Source organism: Lactuca virosa, chromosome 3 (assembly GCF_052849685.1).
Source record: "Lactuca virosa cultivar CGN04683 chromosome 3, Lactuca_virosa_CGN04683_v6, whole genome shotgun sequence".
Lineage (NCBI taxonomy): Eukaryota > Viridiplantae > Streptophyta > Magnoliopsida > Asterales > Asteraceae > Lactuca > Lactuca virosa.
The window spans coordinates 151,371,250-151,389,951 of NC_136428.1; the positions used below are offsets into that span (position 1 = coordinate 151,371,250).

At 38.0% G+C, this 18,702-nt stretch overlaps 1 protein-coding gene across 1 annotated transcript; it reads right to left on the reverse strand.

Annotated features, from left to right (window-relative positions):
• Positions 1-16,832: 16,832 nt before the first annotated feature.
• Positions 16,833-17,720, reverse strand: LOC145164171 (uncharacterized). The gene has a single exon (XM_079082897.1). The coding sequence runs from the start codon at positions 17,718-17,720 to the stop codon at positions 16,833-16,835; it is 888 nt and encodes a 295-aa protein (XP_078939023.1).
• Between the last annotated feature and the right edge of the window lie 982 nt (positions 17,721-18,702).

Here is an 18,702-nt window from a genome sequence, read left to right on the forward strand (position 1 = left end):
CTGCTCTATATTTATTTGTATTGCTTATGTATACATTGTTCTTATGTATAGGGACCTTTTTGGTCAATGGTATGTCAGCTCATGTTTTGTTCGATTCGGGAGCTACACGATGGTTTGTGTCTCTTGCGCTTAGCAAGAAGTTTCGGAATGCGCCGGGAACTTTGGATTCCCTGCTCGAGGTGGAGATTGCGGATGACTGTACCGTGAGTGCTGCGAGGGTGTATCGGGACTGTGTCCTGAATGTGCTCGGAGAGAGGTTTCGTATTGATCTAGTCCCAATACCCTTGCGAGGGCTGAAGGTGATCGTCGGGATGGACTGGTTGGGGGCCAATGGGGCCATGATTGATTGTGAGCGCCAGATGGTGAGGGTTCGAACCCCAAGTGGGGGAGAACTTGTTATTCATGGAGAGAGGGCCTCGCAGGGGCCAACCCTCTATTCAGCTGCGAGGGCTAGGAGATTGCTTCATGAGGGTTGTTCGGGATTTTTGGCTTATATCTGCAACAGGAGGGTTTAGACCACTATAGATATGGGTAGGGTATCGGTTGTACAACATTTTCAGGATGACTTTCCCGAGGAATTACCTGGAGTGCCTCCGGAGAGGCTGGTGGAGTTTCGTATTGATTTGGTGCCGGGTGCCGCCCCAATAGCCAAGGCACCTTACCGGCTAGCTCCGCCCGAGATGCAGAAGCTATCTATGCAGCTTTAGGAGCTGCTAGACCGAGGGTTTATCCGTCCGAGCAGTTCCCCGTGGGGAGCTCCGATCCTGATCGTGAAAAAGAAGGATGGATCACACAGGATGTGCATTGATTATCGAGAGATGAACAAGCTAACAGTGAAGAACCGTTATCCGCTACCGAGGATCGATGATTTTTTCGATCAGCTGCAGGGTGCGTCTTGGTTTTCCAAGATTGATCTTCGATCGGGATACCATCAGATGAGGATATACCGAAGACAGCTTTCAGGACTCGGTATGGGCACTATGAGTTTGTGGTGATGCCATTTGGGATCACCAATGCCCCAACAACATTTATGGATGTTATGAACAGAGTGTGTAGACCGATGCTGGATCGGTCGGTGATCATTTTTATTGATGATATCCTGGTATATTCTAAGAGCAAGGAGCAGCATGAGCAACATCTGAGGGAGATATTGGAGACTCTAAGGGCGGAGAAGCTTTATGCAAAGTTCTCCAAGTGTGATTTCTGGTTGCGAGAGGTACAATTTTTGGAGCACATCATCAATCAGAAGGGATTTCGGTTGATCCAACCAAGGTTGAGGCATTGATGCGGTGGGAAGTACCGAAGAACGCATCCGAGATCCGTAGCTTCTTGGGTTTAGCGGGCTATTATCGGAGATTTATCCAGGATTTCTCCAAGATTGCTGTGCCATTGACCCGCTTGACCAAGAAGAATGTGACATTTCGATGGGGCACGGATCAGCAGTTGGCTTTTGAGACCCTGAGACGGAGGTTATGCGAGGCTCCGATTCTAGTACTACCTGAGGGGCTAGATGATTTGGTGGTATACTATTATGCGTCGATCCCAGGGTTAGGCGTGGTACTGATGTAGAGGGGGAATGTGATAGCCTACGCCTAAAGGCAGTTGAAGCCTCATGAGGCGAATTACCCCACTCATGACCTGGAATTGAGGGGAGTGGTGTTTTCCCTCAAGATTTAGAGGCACTACTTGTATGGAGTACGGTGCACGATTTATACTGATCACAAGAGTTTGAAGTATTTGATGGATTAGCAGAACCTCAACATGCGGCAGAGGAGGTGGTTGGACGTGCTGAAAGACTATGATTGTGAGATCTTGTACCACCCAGGAAAGGCCAACGTGGTGGCCGATTCTTTGAGCCGCAAGGCGGCCGGTTACCCAATTGGGAATGTATGTTTGAGGATGAATGTGATTTCTCCATTGTTGGATATGATCAAGGAGGCTCAGGTCGAGGGTGTGAAGAAAGAGAATTGGAAGATAGAGCGGATTCGGGGTCAGTATCCCTTGTTCGTTCGGGATAGCCGAGGTCTTCTGACACAGTGTGGCCGAGTGTGGGTACCGGTGACTGGAGGAGTGAGGCAAAAGATATTGGAGGAGGCACATAGGTCCAAATTCTCTATGCACCCGGGGGCTACAAAAATGTATAGGGATTTGAGACTGAGTTACTGGTGGCCCTGCATGAAGCGAAAGATCGCCTGGTTCGTGGAGCAGTGCTTGACCTGCAGGAAGGTGAAGGCCGAACATCAGCGGCCACATGGCAAGGTTCAGCCGCTACCCATTCCCATGTGGCAGTGGGAGGAGATCACTATGGACTTCATCACGAAGTTACCGAGGACAGCGAGGGGTGTGGACGCCATATGGGTAATCGTGGACAGGTTGACGAAGAGTGCCCACTTTATTCCGATCTTTGAGAGTATATCCGCAGAGAAGCTGGCAGATATTTATGTGTGAGAGGTGGTGGCTAGGCACGGGGTGCCAGTATCGGTAGTCTCTGACAGAGATGTTCGATTTACATCTAGGTTCTGGAAGAAATTTCACAAGGAACTGGGCACTCAGCTGCATTTTAGCACAACGTACCCCCCAGACAGATGGCCAGAGTGAGAGCACGATCCAGATACTTGAGGATATGCTTCGGGCATGTGTGTTAGATTTTGGAGGGAGTTGGGATACATACCTCCCTTTCGCAGAGTTTTCATACAACAATAGTTACCATGCCAGTATTGACCGGCCCCCGTTTAAGATGTTGTATGGTAGGAGATGTAGGACTCCAGTTTGTTGGGGTGAGATTGGACACCGGGTCATGGGGAGCACTGGGGTAGTGCTTAAGACTACCGGACTGATTCAGTAGGTGCGCGACCGGCTGCGGCTCGCGCAGAGCTGTCAGAAAAGCTATGCTGACCGGCGGCGATCGGATCTCGAGTTCCAGGTGGGGGACTTTGTGTTACTAAAGGTGTAGCCATGGAAGGGAGTCATCAGGTTTCGGAAGAGGGGTAAGCTAGGACCCCGATATATTGGACCGTTCAGGATTACAGCCCGGATGGGCAAGGTGGCCTATCGCTTGGAATTGCTGGAGGAGCTTAGCCAGATTCACAACACCTTCCATGTGTCACAGCTTCGGAAGTGTGTCACCAACGAGGCCGCGGTCGTTTGTTTGGACGACATTCAGGTGGATAAGAGCCTCAACTACATTGAGAGGCCTATTACGATTCTAGACAGGAAGACCAAGGTCCTCCGGAACAAGGAAGTGATGTTATTAAAGGTGCAATGGCAGCACCGAGGAGTCTCCGAATGGACATGGGTGTCGGAGGACGAGATGCGAGACCACTATCCAGACTTATTTGGGTCAACAGACTTCGAGGACGAAGTCTAGTTCAAGTGGGGGAGATTTGTAACACCTGTTGCAAGTATTATTTAATTTATCTAATTTTTCAGGTTTTATGCGTGGACTTGATGAGTTGAGGAGCTCCAACTTGTCAAGTAGAGATCGTATGAGGACGCATATTTTAAATCCTACTCGACGAGTCGGAAGGCCCCGACTCGACGAGTAGATGCTGTAAAGGAAAACCCTAATTTTTAGGGTTTGCACCGTATTTAAAGAGCATAACCCGCCTCTTGTGGCCTCCCTTACCACTTTACTAGCCAGAGAAAACCCTAGTTGAACCTTGCACCTTCTTGAGTGAGAGAGAGAGAGAAAGCTTTTGTGAGTAATTTTGGTGTGGTTGTGAAGGATTTTGGAGCTTGAAGAAGAAGGAACAAGGAGAGAAGAAGTAGACCCGACATCTACTCTGTATTTGCAACCATCTTGAGGTATAAAGTCGTTACCTTGATCTTTACTTGCTTAGATCCCTTTTCTTGGAAGTAAATGGCCATTTTTGGTGCAAAATGGAGTCATACTCGGATCTGGACTTATCACAATTATATGGTTCCAGATCTGGACCTCCCTAGGTCCCCAATGACATAAAGTTGCTCACTTTATCCAGCTTAGGCCCTTTCCATGCACAAAAACCTTGTAGGAAGCTTAGTTTTGATGTTATAGCCTTGGAAGACCTTGCATGCACGTAAAGTTTGATACTTTACGTGGTAACTGTGTTGGGTTTTTGTGTACTATAACACTCCTATGGTGCACATACAACCCTAATAGCTTTGGATCTAAGTTTTCTCTAGTTATACATGCGATAAAATTCCAAAGCATGAAGCGTACAACTAGCATACAATTTTGGTACATGAATCATAAAATAAAGTTAGAAAAATACCTCTTTATTGTAGCTTGTAGTTTTAGCCTTTCAAGAGCTTAGCACCTCAAGTTTGATGCCTCAAATGGTTCACAAACACCGTGAACAAAGGAGAACTTTGAGAGAGAGGCTAGACACTCTAAAATCGGTTATGATTCTCTTAGAATACTTAGGTGGTCCGATTTTGGCTAAGGGGTAACATTTATATAGTGTAGGATTCCAAGAGTCATGAGTAAACCCTAATCCACACACTTAGGTTATGATCCATATCTCATGTAGGCTAACTCTTCATGGATACTTACACAAACTTAGCCCAACATGGATCAATAGCCCAAACACTATATAAATCACAGATTTACATAATCAGTCCCCGTTAATTTAATTAGTCTCTTTTGATCACTAAGTTAATTCCAAATTAATTCTTGATCAATACTAATTAAATAATATGATTTCACAATTAATATATTATACTTGTAATATATTAATAAATCATAAATAACCTCTTTCTCAAATATCCATCCTATCAGATTGTTCTGGTGAAGGCAACCCAAATAGACCATGCTACTCTCGGGTCGAGTACATACCAACTATAGTTATGGGTTTAGACACCTAATCCAACAGTCTCCCACTTGGATAATTCTAATAACTATTATAGCAAGTACGACTCCAAAATCCTAACTAGCAATCGTAGCTCTTAAAAGCCACTGTCGAACTCTGACCTAGTCAATGACGGGTCCATTAGATAAGGGATCATATATTCCTCAATTCTAGATATCGTATGAACTGAAACATGGATTATAATCATTCTCTCTGTTCTTGTGTTGTTTCTCGATTTCCGATTTATGACGACTGACTAATTGAACAAATCAAATCAGTCCAGGCTTGGCCAAGCACTTAGGGTTGTCATCACTAAATCATCGAGGGGCCCACATATATCGCTTTTATCCCTCTTAAGGTAAAAGGAACGGATAAACTTTGACTCATATGCTTGCTCTATTTACTCATCAAATCACACACAACAATACGTTTTATAACACCAAGTTACTGGTGCGTTTTCATATTATCAATGTGTAACCGAGTTGTAAACTGCAACTCATATCTCTCCGTTTCAAGAATATAAGATATTATCGTCTCACAATCACTCGTGATAAAATCTATGAAGTGATTCAGATGAGCGTGGGTTTAATCCAATACTCAAATCTTATTACAGGAGTATTCATGAATACTGGAGCGAACTTGTGCTATGTCTAACACTTTAGACAATCTACATACGGATTCATGACAGTCTTGCCTCAATACCTACTTCCAAAGTATGACCGACTGTGGATGGTTTGAATAATCTTATTATTCGGGAAGTCAAAACATGCAAAGTGAAACACAAGAATAATCGAATCCAATATGGTCTCAAAACGTTTGAATATAAATAAAACACTATTTATTTAATCACTATATTGATTATACATTATTCACTGTATTAATACTTGAATTAAAACAATAGTCATCCCATGCTCTAAGCATGCACAGTATGTTTAGCTATGGTCCTTACTTTGTGAAATAGATCAATTGTAAACATTTCCAATGACACTCATTTCACAATTTTAAATCCTTATCGTAAGTGTGAGAATACCAAGTCCTTGCCACTTACTTTAATCTGTTAGATTCTAAGCTTATATGCAGTGATCCTTTTGTAATGACTATGTACACAAGTCATAGAGACTTTTCCAATTACAAAACTTTCCATTGGAGATTGTTACATGACAATTCCATAGATACGAAGTCTCATATTCAAAGCACATTCCTTTGAACATCCTTCTTGCATAAAAGTTTCTAACTTACTCATAGATTCTTGATATCTAACTCCCATTATGGAAACTTTCCCATAATTGCCATATGACTATCCATTCTTAATAGAATCATATCTATTCAAAATCATGTCAATATGGTCCATCCATTACTATACTTCCAATTGTCCATAAGCAACCAATCTTTGGCGAACTTTGGATTGTTCTTAGCAATTGATTAACAACTTTATTCATATACAGTTCTGGTCCTTTTGCCCTCTTAATGCCCTAGGCATTTGGAAAATTAGAACATGAGAATATTATAGCACATGCAATCGATCCTATATCCGAAGCATATGGGACACGATTCATAATGTCTTACATACAGACCTGATACTTTACCAGTCTTTAGCTATAACATTTCCATATATATAATTTCCTTATGTCGAATCTTTTCAATATAACATTCATATATGTCTTTGACTAAATTTGATTAAAATCTCAATCTAAACTTTTAGAATTGAAATGAAGTATAAGTTCCTCTCCCTTAATTATAGCAAAACAACTTTCTAAACCCTGCAACTTTGCGAATTGAAACCTTTGTTTTCTATAATTAACATTGCTAAACTCGCAACACTTACCATAATAATTATGCTCCCACTAGCATAATAATTATTACTTATTAGCATAAAACTTATGCTCCCACTAGCTTTGACATGTACCCAGAAATAAGCTGGACTTCTAGAAATCAATACTTGTTGACTTTCTTACCAAAATTTCTAATACAAGACGCTTCGATAAGACTTTATCTAGGCTTCTCAAACTCATACACCTTTCCTTAGATAGCTCACATGTGTGTCTAAACAATTATAGAACTTAAAGCAATAAGTCTCAAATGTTTAGACCTTTTGCCATTTCTCACAATTCGAACTATGAAGAGGGATGCCATAATCATAATCGAATTTGAGAATGCAAATATCACAAATGCTATCTCTTTAAAATCTACTTAGTGAAAGCGTTTCCTCACAATCATTTTCATGAATTGGAGAGAAACCTTATGACACTTAGATCTTATGGTGTATGTGTTCCTATCCATGTGAATTTGTCATAACCATAATCACAAGACAAGGTTAGTGACAAATCCAAACTCATATGGACTGAACTTGTTCAATCTTAATTTCTTGCCACCCGACAACTTAAGGGCCTACCATTTCTTCCAAGTTGTTATGAAAACAATTGAGAACTCATAGAACTCACATTTGTAGTCAACTTTAACTGGAATGGCATAGAAACAAGAATATGTCAACACGATAGGTTACAAACCTTAAGTCGTGTGCTAGTGATTAATAACAGGTTTATTCTTGATTAGTTCTTGAAACTTTTCAAGATCTTTAAGACTCCCACTGACTTCTTGACATATAATACTCTCTTGTCAAGAACATTCATTGACAAACAAATATTAAAGAGTTAGTGCGGTTTCTTATCAAGACAAACACTTCTGACAATCGGTCTTAGTTAATCTTTGTTTTATCCAAAACATCACAACTTACCAATTTCAAATGTACAAGAGTAGAAAACATTTTACTCTACATTTGATAAGTGTTATAAACCTTTCTTAAGATTATGTCACTCAAGGCACAATCTTGGAGTATAACTCTAAGACTTGATTGTGGAACGAAGTATGATTCACCTTTTGATTTAACCAATTCAACAATTCACGATGTCTCTTCTTAGCCATACAAATACACTAAGGTATCCTTAGAGGATCAATTATGACATGGTTCCATAATCATAGGGATGATCATAAAACACGATACTAAAGTACTCTCCCTTCCTTTTAGATTGGAGAAACTTTTATCTTTCTGCATAATTTGATTCTTGTTATTCGTTCTGCTATACATTGAAACTTTTCCAATGAATCAGAATTATATTTAATCTTGTAAGCATAACCATATTTACTAAACTTTAGTAAATCCTGACAAATAGTGTTATCGTTCTTTGTGGTGGACCTGACCAGTGCACAACCAAGTGTACCCGATCACCTAGTCCTTCACTTGACTCACATATTAATTTCCTAAAGATGAAAGTTCTCATTCAACATACAATACAAGTTGCATGATTCCAAGTTTCTATCCAACTGAAACTTGGTGATGAGAATCTTTCCTTATTTGGTAAATTATGACACTACCACAAACGAAAGAATCAAATCCATATCGCTAAAAATAGAAACATACAAACATTAATTTTCACAAATTCCATTGCAAGGAAATATAAATAAGATAAAATCAAAATTCTTTCTTTATTTATAAAACGCAGAAAATCTTTTCCTTACAATGCAAGTACATATGAAAACTATGTCGCTACATATTTCTAAGCAATCTATTATAACTCCTAAGCAGCAGCTCAAAATTCTGAACATCGAACTATGCGATCGAAATCCATCTCTTCGCGATCAGAATCAACTTACTCTTCTTTCAAGCTTCCTTTCTCTTCTTTGATCCTACAAAACATCAAAATGCAATCTTATCACATCATGTATTAAGAATCTATAAGTAGGAACTCAATAGAGTTAGATAGTGAACTTACCTAAAGCAGAGTCATACATTTTGACTTTACCATCTCTTAGATCTCTCAGGTAGTCATGGCAGCTTCGCAACCAACGCCCCTTCTCTTGGCAATAGAAACAAACAGACTCTTTAGGAATGTTAAATGGGACAGTCTCAGACTTAGCCTTTCCCTTTCCCTTGGAAAGAGAAATCTTTTCTGGACTTCCAATGTTTCCATTGTCAATGTCCATGGAAGTTTGGGAAGTAGATCTTCCAATCAAATTTGCATTACCAGTGTGCCAAATCATTGCTGATTCAGCAACAATTAGCAAATATGTAAGATCAATAGGGACATGTCGCGGTCTGTCATATAGTAATCTTTAATGAACTTACCATATGAATCAGGAAGTTATTGAAGAACCCAGTCAACAGCCAACTTCCTTGACAAAACGACTCCTAACATTCCCAGCCTATCAATGTGTGACTTCATCTCCAAGACATATGCACACACAAACCTTCCATCTTGGTGTTTGCTAGCCAATAGGGCTTGAGTAACTTTGAACTTATCAAGTATTTGAACTTGTGGGTTAGGGAGAATTATTGGAGGAGGTGGAGGAAGTGAAGTATGATCTCTAGGAACATCATCTTCATGAGGAAAGCTTTTTCCAAATGGTTTGGGATGACCATAGTTGTTAACACTAGAAATCTATAAGGGAGAAATTCAAGTTTAGTTTATTTAAGTCCTTAATATAACACCCAAATGAAATATTAAGGCTAGGACCCAACACAATAATTTACAATTCGGAAGAGGGATGCCGTAATCCAATTGCAAAATATTTGAAGGTAGGTAAATGACGATTTACCAATTTCCACCATGAAAAACGAAAATAAATTTTAGGTTTTAAATGAATTGAAATTCCTAGATTCTTTGAGATTCATTGAACTTTTCAATGACATGTTTATATATCGATTATGCCCTTCAAGTTTGTGACTGGGATGCCAAGGATCACAAACAAGGTGTGAATAACCATGCAAATTAGCTTGGTAGACTTAATGTTACAAATCACCCAATCAATGTGCCGGTTAACCACACACGCTCCATTGATCCATGATTAACATCGAGATACCCATTGCCATCCTTCAATAGTCCCATATTAATGTGCCGGTTAACCACACACGCTCCACTAACGACTAATAAGGTGCAATGTGCAATTTCATGTGTTAGCATCAAATTCACATTTTTCCTAAGTAACTAAGATTGGGAATTTAAAAAAATATTTAGTTATTTTGTATTTCATTATACTTTTAATGAGAATTAATGTCCTATCCTACCCGTTCGGCTAACGACCCTCCACCAGTCAAGGAAGCGGTGGGTGAGAGTGGACACCCATTAAACCACCATTTTATAGGCAGTAACCTTATACCCCCCTTATAGACCGGCTTTGTGAATGAGACCTACTAACGGTAAGACTGACCTTTTACTTATACATATATAATATATTAAACTTTTAATTTTATATAGTATAAGGGTGTATTTTAAACTTTTAAAATACTAGATGATTTAATCTATTAATAAATTATACTCTTAATTTTTTTTTTTGGGAAAGAGCCGAAGCTCAGCAAACTTTATTATACTCTTAATTTAATTAAACTTAAACCATGTCATTATGAAATTATTAGTTATCTTTTAATTAAACACTTTAATCAATTTAATAAAGTCCATAAGGTGTAATTGAACTATTCAAAGTATCTAGGTTATTAAAAATTCAAAATTAAAAGTATTTAATTAATTTTTAAGTTATGAACCCAAGAGTTGCATCTTTTGAAACCTTTCAATTACTAGATGTTTTAGAATTCAATATGTTAAATTAAAACTTTTTAATTAAACTTTTCAAATTCCAAAACTTGAGGGCAAGTTTTGAAACTCTTCAAAACCCTTCATTTCCATAACTTATGAGTTTAATGTTATTTTAATGGATGAGACTTTTCATGTTCCATAACTTGAGGACAAGTTATAGAACTCATTAAAAACATTTAGATCAATTTCAACAAATAAAATTATTATATAATTTATGATTGATCTAACTAAACTCATAAAGCAAGATAATATCAAATCAACAATTTACAAGTAACTTTGTTTATCATATAACCAACAATTATCTTAAAACATTGGCAATTATCTTTTTATTGGATGAGTATAATCACTACCATATAAGGAAAAATAGATTTTTTTATGATACAAAACATTTTGTGGTAGTGATCCTAATCGAATATAGGCCAAAAAACCCAAAAATCTGCCATCTGCCAGTGCAACTCGTCGAGTTCATCAATGGACTCTGCGAGTTCAGCCTGGCAGAAGGCCATTTTTAGTTTGCTTCAACTTTGAACAATGAACCATGCAACTATATAACAGAAAACTACCCATGGCTGTGATACCACTGTTGGGTTTTTGTGTACTATAACACTCCTATGGTGCACATACAACCCTAATAGCTTTGGATCTAAGTTTTCTCTAGTTATACATGTAATAAACTTCCAAAGCATGAAGCCTACAACTAGCATACAATTTTGGTACATGAATCATAAAATCAAGTTAGAAGAATACCTCTTTATTGTAGCTTGTAGTTTTGGCCTTTCAAGAGCTTAGCACCTCAAGTGTGATGCCTCAAATGGTTCATAAACACCATGAACACAGTAGGACTTTGAGAGAGAGGCTAGACACTCTAAAATCGGTTATGATTCTCTTAGAATACTTAGGTGGTTCGATTTTGGCTAAGGGGTAACATTTATATAGTGTAGGATTCCAAGAGTCATGGGTAAACCCTAATCCACACACTTAGGTTATGATCCATATCTCATGTGGGCTAACTCTTCATGGATACTTACACAAACTTAGCCAAACATGGATCAATAACCCAAACACTATATATATATATCACTGATTTACATAATCAGTCCCCGTTAATTTAATTAGTCTCTTTTGATCACTAAATTAATTCTAAATTAATTCTTGATCAATACTAATTAAATAATTTGATTTCACAATTAATATATTATACTTGTAATAAATTAATAAATCATAAATAACCTCTTTCTCAAATATCCATCCTATCAGATTGTTCTCGTGAAGGCAACCCAAATGGAGCATGTTACTCTCAGGTCGAGTACATACCGATTATAGTTATGGGCTTAGACACCTAATCCAACAAACTGCACTAGGGGAGGTTGGATCTGAAGTTTGGGACCTTAGACCCCACTAAAAAGGGCTGAACACAAAAGGGACTGAAGGAACTCATCGAGTCCCTTAGTCGACTCGACGAGTCGGGGTAGGGTTTGCCCGTTTTCGAGCTTCTGAATGAGTGCAGTGAAGGATTAGAGTTTTGGTAAGAATGAACTCTAGGTTTTCTGGACATTTGATGAACTCGACGAGTCACTTAGGTGACTCGGCGAGTTGAGGAATTATTCAGTTAACTCGATGAGTTGCTGGATGCATTCGACGAGTTGAGGTCAACATGGACTGTTGACCTTGACTTTAACCAGGGTTGACTTTGAGGAAATTATGGTATTTCGGGATTGTGACAAGTTAATCACATGATGATTATAGGCGGTTGAGTTGGAGCAGCGCGTGGCATATTTCTAATCTTAGCTTGCCAGTTTAACATTTGAGAGGTGAGCCTGCTCACCATACCAATGGGTCTAAGGCACCAAGGCCGGCCCATTTTATGATATGTGATATACCAGCGGAGGTTATGTTATGAGGCATGATAGTCGGTTATGTGCTAAGAAGTATGCTAGTTGTATATGTGGTATGTTTTCATGGAAGACCATGGGAGAGCCCATGACACTTGGATGTAAGACCATGTGGAGAGCCCATGGCTTTCCTACCAAAGATCATGGGAGAGCCCATGGCAACTGGATGTAAGACCATGTAGAGAGGCCATGGTTTTCCTACTAAAGACCATGGGAGAGCACATGACACTTAGGTGTAAGACCATGTGGGGAACCCATGGCATCCTGGAGTAAGACCTTGGGGACGAGCCCTAGGCATCCCTATATGTTGTATGCATGGCTTATGTGATATATGTGGCTTCCATAGCTAATATGATATGTGATATGTGGATTGTGTGTGGGGTATGCTCTGGGGGACTCACTAAGCATTAGCTTACAGTTTGTGGATTTGTTTCAGGTACGTCTGAGCCCAAGGGGAAGGGCAAGGCTTGATGGCACGGTGTGCACTATCTCTCGGGCGTTTTTATGGGACACTCTGATGATTTGAAATAAAATTGTATTTGATATGAATTTTGAAAACAATTGTAATTGGGATCTCATGGTTTGGGGAAGTCTTTTGGTTAATCAAAAAAATGAAAATTTTCTTTTGAAAATTTGGGTTGTTACACCATGTCGATCTATACACAAAAGCAGGCGAATTTAGACCTTTATTTACGATAGACGTTTAAATCCTCCTTATCACTCCGAAAAATTACATGCCAGTTCTAATATCGTAATTAGACGTTTAGAAATTGGTACACATAAGGATTCCAAATCCGGTCGGCAATAGACCATAGATCCGAGCAAATAATAGCATCATAAGGCATTTTATAGCTTATACATAAATCATTTAGCACATAGAAGCAATTTAGGCATCCTTCCTAAAATAAGCTAGTGCCCGTGTCTATATATTTTCTAAATATAGCTGACACTCATCTCACAATCATCGCTTAGCATTCTAAGTTTAAGCCTAAAAATGCTATAAATTCCTAGTTCACTTAAACTAATGCTCTGATACAAACAGTGACATCTCCAATTTCACGGCCAGAAAAGACCGATTTGTTTATGCTTTATTTAAAATCAGAGTATCATTTTTAAGAATAATATTGCGGAATTTGTTCCCAAAAAATGATAAGTATATTATCAAAGCATTTTCTGAAGAAATGTATTTTCATCATATTAAAAACATTGGGATGTCATCATCAATACAGTGCATAAGCAAAAATAAAAATAGTACAAGCCTTACAAACATCTATTATTCTAATGACCTATAATCCATAGATCTCTCATATGATTATCACACCTGTGCTCTTTTGCCACTACTTGTAATACAAGAAACTGAGTGGGTCAGGCTTGGGAGCCTGGTGAGCACATAAGGGTTTTAACCCACAATAATTAAGTTCTTTAATTTCATCAAATCATTCAACCCGATTACCCGTTCCCATTATCCTCACTTTCTGTCCCCAAAGCATCTAATTCAAGGGACCTAGCCTAAGGATTATCATCGAGAATACAATACTGCTTAGCAGATTCCTCAGAAATATATGTCAGTAAGGCAACCATGAGGGGGATGGAGTACACCTGGTGAACACATCGTTCACAAACACCTACATGTTGTGAGACAGCTAGTGTTCCACTAGACTGTCTAGAATAGTCTGTGGTCGTCATCTATACTCCACCAGATGACTGGGTCAGCTTTCAACATCGAGGCCTCTCATCATTTTATTTCATCATTCATCATCTATTTCATTTACCCATCTTTACCCAACGTATTTGTAGATATAAAATACATATATAGTTTAAATCAAGTAATACATGTATAATTTGTTCATCCAACATAGATATCAGGAACATAGTTAATATGCACACGTAGCATGTAATTTATATTAAATACTTCATATCTATGTGTAAGATGAAAGTAACTATGCACTCGCTTGTTAAAGTGATGCCTCGAAATTCAGGCAGTGCTTCGCTTCTAACAATTTTCTTTTCCGTTGACGAAACCTAGTATTATTATCGCTAAATTCTAGTCTAATAATAATTGTGACTAATTATTAGTCTAGATTCATCATTAACTCAAATTTTACTTTCATGATCTATCAGGTAAGGAGCAACCAGGTAGGATCATATTGGAGGTAGGGTCCATTTGGCATACGAAGTATATTGTTTGGAAATCTCACTTTAAACACCTCACTAAATCACAGCGTAGACATCATCCCCGTAAGTAGATCTATCAATATAACGACTTTGAATCACTGGCAAATCTTGTTTGTAGGTTCATAATAACGATAATGAACTTAAACATAAGTTATAGTTAAAGTAGTGTAAGCATAACTCACTTACAAGGGGGTTTAGCGAGGAACCGGGCTCTGCGCGGGCAGAACTTCTGAGCTGAAAGCTCTTCTTCTCGGGGCCTTCTAGCGCTCCGGGAGTCGCTTCTAACACTTAGGAAGTGCTAGGGAAAGGAGAAGAGGGTTTGGGGGTATTTGGGAGAGAAGGGTTGAGAGAGGTGTCAGAAATGAAGTGATTTGTGCCTCTATTTATAGGATGTGAAATCGAGCTACACGACATGTTACTGGCTAAATACGGCGTGTTGTTGTGCCAGGTGTCGTGATCTCGTGCGAAGCCGTGAGGAAGAAGTAGTGGCTGTGATGGTGCCATGTGTCACCTCTGGAACTTAACCCCAAAATCAATTTTCTTCTAAATTCCGTAACTTTTGCATACAAGCTCCGTTTTTGACATTATTTATATCCACGCATAGGTAACGACATGATCTACAACTTTCGTTTAGACTCCGTTGGCTAATTTTAAATTTATTTTTGAAGTTATATTTTATCAGACTTAGACAGTGAAAGTCCGTTAAAAATTCATAACTTTGTCATCCGACGTCCGTTTTCAACTGTCTTTATATCGTTGAGCTCCTATTAACGATATCTTCAATTCTCGTTTAGGTTGTGTCGTCGATCTAAAATTTGATTTCCGGGTTATGTACTACTATGCTAAATCTTAGAAAAATCATAACTTCCTCCAACGAAGATAGATTTGGACGTTCTTTTGATGTACGTTCTCGGTTTAACATATACTACAACTTTCGTTTAAATCACTAAGGTTAAAAAGTAGTTTATCAAAAATTCACTTTTTACGATACGCGACGCTGTGCCGGTTTAGTTGCAAAAATTTGACGAGTCATAACTTCTTTGTTATAAGTCGGATTTCGACGTTCCGAAATCTTTGTTACGACCACTGCAACTTTCTTCAAAGATATCGGGTTTATCTATTATTTTATTTTTGATGCATATTTTGATGCATATTTTATTATATTGTTATAAGCACATATGTTGCACATAAATCACGTAAATCACAAAATACTAAAATAATTCTTCTTCATTACTTCAAAATAGGTTACAATTGTTGACCCTAACTATTTCATCATCTATTAACGCTTAGTCAGAAACGCGGGCGTTACACAAGTTTGATGAACGAGGAAAACCTTGTGTTTTTATCAGTTATCCAATGGGTCAAAAGGATTACAAGATATATGACTTTAAAAAACAGAAAATTTATACCACCCGTGATGTAACTTTTGTGGAAATAAAATTTCCATTTGATGAAAGCTATGAAGGTCATAAAACCATCAACAATGAATACTTAACTGATGCTTCAGATGACATACCAAACTTTGAAGATGAAGATGAAGAATAAAATGACACCAAAAATAGACCCGATGAAAGCGGTAACACACAACTAGAAATCGATGACAAATCGCATCAATCTATTAATGATGAACTAGAAACTCCTAGAAATAGCGACAATCTGAAAAAACAAGACCACGCCCTTTGTCACGATACTCGTGCAAGATTTCTGCCTAAACATCTAATGGAATACGTCACAATCTACCACCATCGCTTCAAGACTCCTTACCCGCGCCTGAATCAAGTTCTCGTACGATATATCCTCTTTCCAAATATGTGACTCGTATCTTTTAGCTTGTACCACAGTCCCTGAACTAGTCTCTATTTCACCTTTCTTTCCCGAGGGAATTGATGCTACGATGGAGGAGATACGATGGATTAGAAGATGTATGTGCCGAGATTTAGGGGATTTTGTTTAGAATTTTGATTTTGATATTCATTGAGTTCGCGGATTTCTCGTTGTCTTTATTTATTTTATTTTATTTATTTAGGTATAAAAGAAAGGATGTGAGCGGGAATTGGAGTAACACATGACATGTGTAATTTTTAAATGGAGGTGAAAAATAATTGTAAATTTTAAGAAAATGACATATATGCAAATAACTATTCTTTTATTATGTAGGGTAGATGAAAATTTTCTTTTAAACTTATCTATTACTTGCAGCTAATTTAAGAATAATAAAGAGACACTAGTAACAAACAAAAATGAGATCTATTGTTGATATTATGTATTGTTCACAAAGTCCATGCACATGTTACAAACACCACAAAATGCCTCTAAAACAGGCCTAACTGGTGTATGAAAACTTTAGATGTCTAACAAACTAAGATATTGAGAAGGGAAACTCTACTATGGATTAATCTCCTGAAAAGGTGATCTAAACCAACCTTCAATCCTTCAAGACCCACATCAAGAATTTGCAATCTCCTTAGTGTCATTTCCACATCAACATCTTTGGTCTCACCATTGCGCACATTCTTGTGGAGCAACGTGAGACTCAATTCAATGGTTTCAACCTCGGTGAGGACCAATTGATAATGTTTGTGTGTGGATGTACGCTTGGACAACAACTTTGATATAAGTTGAACCCCATTATCAGTCCTAGGCTTGGTTGACACAAAGATCAAAATGGATTTGAACAAGGAGACAATAAGTGAATTAGTTTCTTTAAGAACTTTGGAAACCAATGACACATCGTGTTCAATATCTACAAAAAGAAATGAACAGATTTTATTTTCTAGATGTTTTAGTGTCCTGAGGCTCTTGGTTACAACCTTCTTTGCCATTTTCCGGAAGCATAGATACGCTGCAATTTTACTAGCAACTGTTGAATCGCTACCTTTCTTCCGTAAGGCCATTTGAAGGGCGTTCACGTTTTCCTTCATTAACATGACTATGTCTATAAGGGTGCTACACGTGTCAAGAAACCCAATGGACCACTCTAAGGCAACTTCGACTAGGGTTTCATTTTGGTGGTGAGAAAGGGCTTGTTGGGTGTTTGGAGCCTGGACAAACTCATTCACGAAAACATGCAACTCTGCCAAACCAACTAAACTACTTTGAATGCTTTCAAACGAACCCACCAATTTTCCCGATGCTCTCAACTCATTTATTTTCTTCTCGGTCTTAGTGCAAGATGGGTGGGTTAACCTAGAAGGCACACTAATGGATCTGAAATGATTTATAGATGATGGGGCTCCCATGTTGATAATTTTTTTGTTTGAAGTAAAGCAAAATTCAAGGATCAGGTGATGTTAATTAAGCTTGCTAAAGAAAGAAGAAGAATATTTATAGGGACGGAAGAAGTAACGAGGATGGTGGAGATATAAGTTAAAGATTGGCATTTATTAAACTATTTAGAAGGATATATCATGAGCTGTGATGTTTTTGCGTTGCCTCCCCAATCATCAACGGTACCTTTCACCTGCCTAAAATTCTGATCTTTATGTTGCAAAATTTTCTTATGTATATAGTTTTATATTACATCCAGTGGTGTTGGGTGTATCCATAGGTATATATTCTATTTGAGGTATATTACGGATGATATAAAAGTAATAATAATCCTAACTGAAATACACATGTAAAATATTGATGATATTTAAAACCATCAATGGTTGGCATATCATCCTTGTGCCTTTGTCTGGAACAGAAAATCAAGAAAATAGATTTTAAAGGTAACATGAATTTTATTATTGGTAACATGAATCCAGGAGGACCTCATGTACGGAGTTAAAGCAATTATCGAAAAGTTAAGTACGTACTCTGTATTTAACCAACTTCTAGATGGCATCACATGTAGTAACCAACAATTATTGTAAACTACTTCTACAACTTCATTGTGTGTTCCTGATATGAAGAAGGCCCTACTAATCTTAATAAACGGCATAATTTTGCTAGATTACAAATTATTTTTAGAGATTTTGATATCTAGTTCTACCTTTCATAATTGTTTTTTTTTTAATTTTCATTTAAGATATGAAAAAAATATGATAATCACTTATGTAAGACTTAACTTTTTCATATTTAGGCAACCTGTGTGGTTTTTCAATCTAGAGGTTCAATATGATTATAAAAACTCACATTTTTTGCATCAAGCTCCTCTCTCCGGTGTTCATCATCTCGCATATATGGAAATTACACCAAATAGCCAGGTTTTTAGTGCACTGAAGAACTTGTACCTCATCG